This window comes from Balaenoptera borealis (genome assembly GCF_965194805.1).
Source record: "Balaenoptera borealis genome assembly, chromosome: 12".
Classification (NCBI taxonomy): Eukaryota; Metazoa; Chordata; class Mammalia; order Artiodactyla; family Balaenopteridae; genus Balaenoptera; species Balaenoptera borealis.
The window spans coordinates 10,988,041-10,995,798 of NC_138869.1; the positions used below are offsets into that span (position 1 = coordinate 10,988,041).

Genomic DNA, 7,758 nt, shown 5'->3' on the forward strand with positions numbered 1-7,758 from the left:
GCTGAGCGCAGCCATCACCACCACCCAGAAGAAAGGATTGGACACTTGCCCATTATTGTTGCCCTCAGCTTGTATTGGGCTGATTGCATCCCTGTGGGTCCCCTTTACACACTCTTCCATCCCCTGTATTTCTTGGGAGTTGGTTATTGAAACTACAGCATCTATAGACTTAGGTTTGATTTTTTTTGCAAGGTGGAGCATGTGATTCTACCAAGAGTTACACAAAAGTAAGACTTTCCTTATTTGCTTGTTTCTTATTACCAAATGAATATTCAACCTAAGCACTAAAAATAATTCCAAAGAAGAAAAAATTGAATAGCATATGTCCTTCCAGATAGTTGGCTGTCTATATTTGTTGTATTTTTCTGTCTTGTATTTCTTCCATAAAATGGGATCATACTACGCATTTAAAAAAAAAAAAGGACTGGAGTTCAGCCCCTGTTGGAGATGATCCCTGCCCTGCTCCTCCGCAGTTTCCTCATCTGAAAAATGGGGCTTCCCTCGGGGACGTGTGAGAATTCCAAGCGCCAGCGTCCCATGTGCTCGGGGTGTGTGGGAGCCAGAGCAGCATCCCTCATGGAGAGCAGCGAGCGCAGGGGCAGGATAAGCTCCTGAGTTCAAGTGAGGATACCTCGTTCTATCCCGGGAGGAAGGGAGTGGCAGAAGGGCCAGTAAGCCAAGGCCCCAGAGCAGCAAAGCCAGACCAGACCCAGGGCCACTCTCCTCCCTCCCATCTAAACCAGGGCCAGGCGCGCTTGCGGAGAGGAGCAGCAGATGGCCACCTCACGTGGCTGTCCCAGGCCACCCAGACATCTCTCGGGGCGTTTGCCCTCCGCTGTTGATTTCTACCCAGAGGACGACGTGAGCATTTTTAGTTCCCAAGGAATGTCAATCAGCCCCCGGATACTGGGCTGCCCTGAGGTGGGGTTGCTGGTTTAAAACAAACACAGGCTGCCTATATAATGACCAGGCAGCCAACAGTCGCCACCTCCACCAGGAATCCCAGGTAGGCACTCTGGCGACTCCCTTGCATGTAGGTGGGTCTGTTTATGGGTTAATTCACCTCCACTGCCAGGCCCATCTGAACTCGGGGAGGTCGCATGACCTGGGGCAGCCTGGCTGCTCAGAGCTGGGCTTGGGAGCCACCCCAGTGCCCCCATGTCTCCTGGGACCTTGCCAGTTCAGCTTCCTCATACATCCTCGAGAAACTTGGCACAAGGTCCTCGGGGCCTGGGATAAAGGACATGGGGAGCCCCACTGCCAAGCATTCTGCCCCCAGAAGAACAGTCTTGGAAAAGAGCACACACATCCTTCCATCGCTCCTACCTGGGGGAGGCGGGCAGAGAGGGCGCTAAGAGCCGCTCTACTCCGCAGTCATGGCCCCAGGTCCAGGTCAGAGCCCTTCAGCCTGTCTGCTGGGCTCAGAGGCACAGGGAGGGAAGCAGGGGGAAAAGAGGGGATGGAATGGGGGGCGCATGCTGCCCAGAGACGCTCTCTCCTCCAGGCCCATCTGTCCCCAGCCAGCCGAGGCCATGCCCTCCCCAGGGACCGTCTGCAGCCTGCTGCTCCTCAGTGTGCTCTGGGTGGACTTGGCCATGGCGGGCTCCAGCTTCCTGAGCCCCGAACACCAGAAAGTGCAGGTGAGACGTCCCCCACGAGCCCTGCGTTCTGACTGGGGAATCGCATTGCAGCCCTGCCATGAGCTGCGTGACCTGGGCAGCGGCTCACCCCCTCTGCGCTTCAGCCTTCTTCTCCCAGAGCACAAAGGAGGACTCTGGGTCTGACCGTGGGCCCACACCTCACTCTGCTTCTGGAAGGACAGGGGGGCTTAGGGCCCTAAGGAGAACACCTCCTCTTTCCAGCAGAGAAAGGAATCCAAGAAGCTGTCAGCCAAACCGAAGCCCCGGGCCCTGGAAGGCTGGCTTGACGCAGAAGTCAGAAGTCAGGCGGAAGGCGCAGGGGACGAGCTGGAAATCCAGGTGGGTCCCTCTGCAGTTTTGTACTTTCAGCAGTGGAGGGGATGGGGCGCGGGAGGGCGTGGAGAGGCGGCCATCCACAGGGACTCACTTACCAGCCACTCAAGGAACATTAAATAGCACAAAAACAGTGGACTCTGCACCACTGGGCTCAGTGAGATCGGCTTTGCCGATCAACAGGCAAACATCTAAGCAAGTTTGCTGTGTTAGGATGAGCCTCAAGCAGAGGGGAGAGGGGGCGCCAGCAGACGACAGGTGATCTCAGAGGGGAGCCAGCAAATAGACACTCAGGAAGAAAGAGCTGGTCACAGACTGGAGGCGTTTCCTGCAGAAAACTTTCTGATTGACTCACGGGCCCCTCAGACCTTACCTTACCAAATCTTACCAGACGGCGGCCTGGACAGGTGAGCGGCAGGCCCAGCTCTCACCAAACCCCACCTGTAGACGAGGATGGGGCTCATCAGGCTTGCTTGAGCTTTGATGAATAGTTCACGGGGCAGGGGAGCCATTTAGAGAGAAACGGAGAACTAGGAGAGAAGGCGTTTTATAGTTACCCGTCGGGCAGCCGCGGTCCGGGGAATGGTTCTGACAAGAGTTTAGGTGAGGACAGATACCCGCACGCAGGGAAACCAGAATCCCCGGCTGGTGCCTAGTAACTACTGTTAGTAACTGCGGTTTCACTTTCCGGCTGCTTTACCCTCCTGCATAGCATTTAACCTCTACAACCGCCTGTGAGGTCAGCGGGGCTGGTTTCTGTGCCCTCATTTAGAGATGAGGAACCGAGGTTCAGCCGAGGGAGCTCACTGGGTTGAGGGGCCACAGCCTGCATGGGGCAGAGGTGGGACCCACAGTCTGGGGAACTCCAGTCCCCAAGCCCTGTGTCCCCATCACCGGTCTGGCAGAGAGCGAGCAGGTGGCCCAGGAAGTCTCCTCTGCCCAGCCTCGGCCTCCCTCCACCTACTCCCAGCCTCTCCTCCCCTCAGGGGTCAAATCCCCAACCCTTGCCCTCTGACCCTCACCAGGCGCCTCCTCCGCCACATGTGAGACCCCACCCGCCACATTCCCACTCATCGACCTGCAAATCCTTAGACTAAAACCAGGGAACTTTCCGGGTGAGACTGCCAGGTCCAGTGGGGCCAGAGACACCCTAAGTTAGCCCAGGCGGGGAAGAGGTTCCAGTGGCTGATGACTCACGGCTGGATGTTTCCAGTTTCCACAGAGCAAACGGCAGGCCCTGGCTCCGCTAGAACCAGGAGTCTGAAATGTCGGCAGTAGTGGGACGCCAGAGGCAGGTGGGAGGCCTGTGACACAGGCTGCAGAGCTCTGGCTGTGCCCCCCGAACCTCTCCAGGGCTGGGGTCCCACCTCACTCATCCCAGGCCCCTACACCCCCTCCAAAAGTTTTCCTGAAATCAAGTTTCAGAGCTGGAAGCTTTCAAGACCAAGTTCCACCCATCCCCCACTGACCAGATGAGACACTAAGGCGCCTTTTCAAGTCGCTCGAAGCCGCTCCCCTATCCAACAGCTGCTGCACCTCCCGTCAGTTGCCCGTCGCCCGGTTCCAGGGTGCAAACCAGCCCAGCAGGTCCCCAGCTTGGTGCTTGTGGTGCTGCAAAGTCTGCTGGGGTCATCCAACCACCCGCATCAACCACAGGGGTGGAGGGGAAATGAGTATTTACTGAAGGGAGGGGACAGAGGGGCCTCAGTTCCCCCAAAATCACTCATATCATCTCCACTCGCTCCACCTTCACGGTGGAGACAAGAGGGGGAGGTAAATTTTAAAAAGGGGACCAACAGATATCTGTTGTTTTAATAACATCTCTGAGCATCTCAGCTCATCTGTGAAATGGGAGCAACAGTGGCTCCTGCCCGGAGGGAAAGGGGCTCAGCCTGGGACTGACCAGGGCAAGGGCTGCACGCAGGGCAGGGCAGCGGCTCGGGGGCTCAAAGAGGCTCCAGGGCTGGTGGACTCAGGCCTGCAGTCTGGCCCTTGCTTCCACCTCCCTCTGTGGCCCCAGGCAAGTCGGGGCCTCAGCTCCTTTATCTGAAAAATGCGGCTCACGTGTCCTGTCTGGAGGCCAAGGAGGCAGGAGGACCAAGGACCGAGGGCTCCCTTTCAGCCCCAAGATCCCTGCGTCAACTCATCCAGAATCTCAGTGACCAACAGGGCCAGGAACCCAGGCAGTTACTGGATGAACGGAGCTAAAGATAGTCTCCACTCCCCAGGTGAGAAACGATGATGTGGCCGAAAACAGAGCTCCTTCCTATTCACCCAAAACTGAGCTCCAGTAAATCATCTCATAGGATGCCGAGAAATTAGGGGAAATGGGGTGCTCTCCCTGTGGAAGGGACGAGACGGAGGCACAGAAAGAAGAACAAACTTGGCTCAGAGCATCGTTCTAGGGAAAGGTCAGCTTCCTGTCCAATTTCCCACAGAACAAGGAGAGGCCTGTGCAAATGAGAGGAAGACCACCTGGGAAGGGAGGAAGGTGGGGGGCTAGTGCTGTGTACACCAGGGAGAACCCTGCTCCCCAGATCACCCTGCCAGGGCCTGAAACTCTACCACTGGCCATTCAACCTTATGTCTTCCTAAGCTGCAAGGAGCGGGGAACCTTGATCTAGGGGACCTCACAGCTTTTATCAGTAACCTCCTCAGAGGTAAGGAAAGAGGGTACAAGGTAAGCCTCCTAAAGATGGTGCGGACGCTAAGACTAGGTCTGGGCAGGAGGGTAACCTGGCTGAGCTGTCCCCTCAGTGGTGCCTGCTGGACCCCAGGCCCCCTCTCTCCCTCTCCTGAGAGCCCAGGGCCTCCACTGGGATGGGGATGGGGGCGGGGGGCGGGGGGCGGGGCAGGGACGGGAGGGTGTGACCTCTGACAATTCCTGGATCCTCCTCCTAGTTCAGCGCCCCCTTTGACGTTGGGATCAAGCTGTCAGGGGCTCACTCCCACCAGCACGGCCAGACCCTGGGGAAGTTTCTTCAGGACGTCCTTTGGGAAGACGCCAGTGGTAAGTCCTTTCTCCAGTTTCCTCGGAGTCCCAATGTGAGTCCGCCTATGGGTGACAAAACAGAAGTTTTCTTCCCCATCCCCGCCTCTCAAAAGAGCTTCTAATTCCTCTTTCCCAAACACAGTCATCCCTCAGTACCTGCGGGGGAATGGTTCCAGGGCCCCCAGCTTTTAGGGGATGTGCCCAAATCACACGGTCCATATTCTGAGGCCAGCGCTCCCCCCATTACAACACACCACCTCCGTCACCCTGTGGAAGAAAAGCCAACTTTGATGGCACTGGCAGGATGGCGGACACAGCACTATTTTTTTGATGTTTTGGGTTTTTTTTGGCTGTACTGCACGGTATGCGGGATCTTAGTTCCCTAATCAGGGATCGAACCCGTGCCCCCCGCAGTGGAAGCACAGAGTCTTAACCACTGGACCACCAGGGAAGTCCCAGACACAGCACTTTGACTTGACCTCTTGCTTTTCAGAAACCCCAGCCGACAAGTGACGGGCCCTGAGTCCAGCCACCTCTCCGTTTTCCCACCCTCAGAAGCACTTACCTGGCTTCCAGAACACTTCCGAGACCACTCCCAGCTCTGAGGGGTACCAGCCTAGGAGGTGAATAAATGCTCAAACTGGATGGTGAAGGTTCAAAATGTTTATTTCACGAAAGAGGAAAATTTCACATTTCACTGAAAAACACCCCCTGCCCCATTCTTGGTCTATGGTCAATGGGAAGAGAAAAGAAGAACATGTAGCAACGAGGTGTCAATGCTTAGAAAACCAAATTAGACCCATTTCTACAAGCAGATAAGGCTACTGGGGGAGAGGAGGTGGACAGAAAGGGGGAAGGAGGGGTGAGACAGAGGAGAAAAAGGAGAAGAAAGACTAAGTTCCTTTAAATATCAGAGCTTCCCGATGCAAAGTTGCACTGAGAGCTTATTAACAACCAGCAAGGCCTGTGTGGACAGGAAAACTTCAGGTGACACTATCAGAGCCAACAGCCGTTGAACTGACATCCATGGGCAGAAAAGGATGCTGGGAATGTGAGAGCCTAAGTTTGAAGCTGGACTAAGTGGGCCGCTAACAATGGCTAGAGCCACTGCTGGACACAGCTGACCTAACTCCTCCTCCTTCCTCCTTGTCCACTGAAAAGACCTGGCACAGCAGACGCCACCTCATGTGGCCAAGGCTGGCCATTACCTTGGTTCCTTCATTGATTTGGGACACCAGGTTGATGTCCAAAAACACTTCCAACTCCAGCTCACAGCTGAAGTGAGCCTTGGTCCTTAAATTCCACAACTGAATTCCAGTGAAGACCCAGTCTTCCTGGGAGGAATGTCACTTATCAGTCACTTGCTCTTTGGTATAAACACGTGAACTGACTTGAGAGCTAGTGACGATGGATGCGTGATCACAAGGGGAGGAGCACCGCCCACCCCAACAGGTGCGCACCCATCAGAAACATGCAGGATGCCCCTCTGCGAAGCTGGGGGTAACATCCATATTCTGGAGAAACCTCTGTCACAAAGGGCTCCCTCTAGGAGCCAAGTATCTTTTCGAGTGAAATTCTGGCCATCTGGCACTCAAGGCACAGCCCTACAGCACTAACCACTGATCACACTAAGCGGGCACCCCGAAACCCCACCACCATGCCTCAGTGAGGAGCCACACATGGTCCGTGGAATGTCACATGATCAGAGACCCTTAGAAATGCAGTCTCAGGCCCCGCCCCCGCCCTAATAGATCAGGATCTGCATTTTAACAAGACCCCCAGGCGCATATATAAAGTGGCTTAGAGGCCACGGGGTCCTATTCAGGCAGCAGAGCCAGGTCGGCCCACCTAGCTTAGAGCAGGTGTGGACTCTTATATAACTGAGGAAAATGCAGACTTGGCCAGGGGGCCCTCAACAAAACTGAAAGCGCATGAAAAAGCTGTCCTGTTCCCTCTTTCACTTATCTCCCCCCCACAACTCTCTAAGCCCCAGCTCTGCTGTCAACTCCATGCCCATGCATTGGGCACACAACACATATACACACTCTTCCATCTCTCGGGGGACCACACACCTGACTACCTGACCGTGCAGTGACGCAGCTCACCGAGCCCTTGCTTCTGAAAGCATCTGCCTCTAAGTGGTAATCACACTTTGAAAGGCATTATCCCCACTAGAGGAATCTAAGGTACTGGAGAGCAGGTGAACTACTTGGGTGGAGGGAGAGAGGAAGCAGAAGTCCGCCTCCAGTGAGCCAGCCACTCGCTCTGATGCAGAGACCCACACGCGGGCCTGGAGCTGAGGCACGTCCCAGCTCTAAAGCTTAGTAGGGGTGCAACCCTGATCATCACTAGCCAGGCCCACCGCCCTCTTCTCAACACCCAGCGGAGGCACCAAGACTCAAACATAGGCAAAGGGCCCAAGAAACCAGCTCCTGACCTGCTGGAGAAGCAGCCAGACGGGGCTCCGGGGAGGATGGGGGCCAGGCCCTGGGGGGAATGCTCATCACCTGATGCTCCTCCACAAAGACAAGCCCTACTCCTTTCTCAAGGGACACACAAGCCTTCTCTCCCACTTGCCTAGGTCATTCACTCCAGAAACAGAGGTTAAGCACCCACTCTGGTCGGGCTCTCTCACCTGCCCCAGGCAGCATAGTGGGGTGGAAAGCTTGAGGCCTTCAGGCTCAGACCTGAATCTGAACACCAGCTGTCTGGTCCAGCCCACGACACTGAACTTCTCAGGCTCTTCCCATGTAAAACACCCACCTCCCCGGGTCACTGTCAAGCTTGAACACA

At 55.6% G+C, this 7,758-nt stretch overlaps 1 protein-coding gene across 3 annotated transcripts; it reads left to right on the forward strand.

Annotated features, from left to right (window-relative positions):
* Nucleotides 1-906: 906 nt before the first annotated feature.
* Nucleotides 907-5,952, forward strand: GHRL (ghrelin and obestatin prepropeptide; the record flags this gene model as incomplete). Of its 3 annotated transcripts, none has more annotated exons than XM_082344448.1 (4): nt 907-1,006; nt 1,505-1,640; nt 1,863-1,979; nt 4,875-5,107. In XM_082344448.1, the coding sequence occupies 4 exons, from the start codon at nt 963-965 to the stop codon at nt 5,085-5,087; spliced, it is 510 nt and encodes a 169-aa protein (XP_082200574.1). In that variant the 3' UTR covers nt 5,088-5,107. The 3 variants fall into 3 exon arrangements, with proteins under 3 accessions (XP_082200574.1, XP_082200573.1, XP_082200572.1); XM_082344447.1 differs by lacking the exon at nt 907-1,006 and adding an exon at nt 5,459-5,952 and having other exon boundaries at nt 1,377-1,640; nt 4,875-4,983; XM_082344446.1 differs by lacking the exon at nt 907-1,006 and having other exon boundaries at nt 1,377-1,640.
* Nucleotides 5,953-7,758: the final 1,806 nt, after the last annotated feature.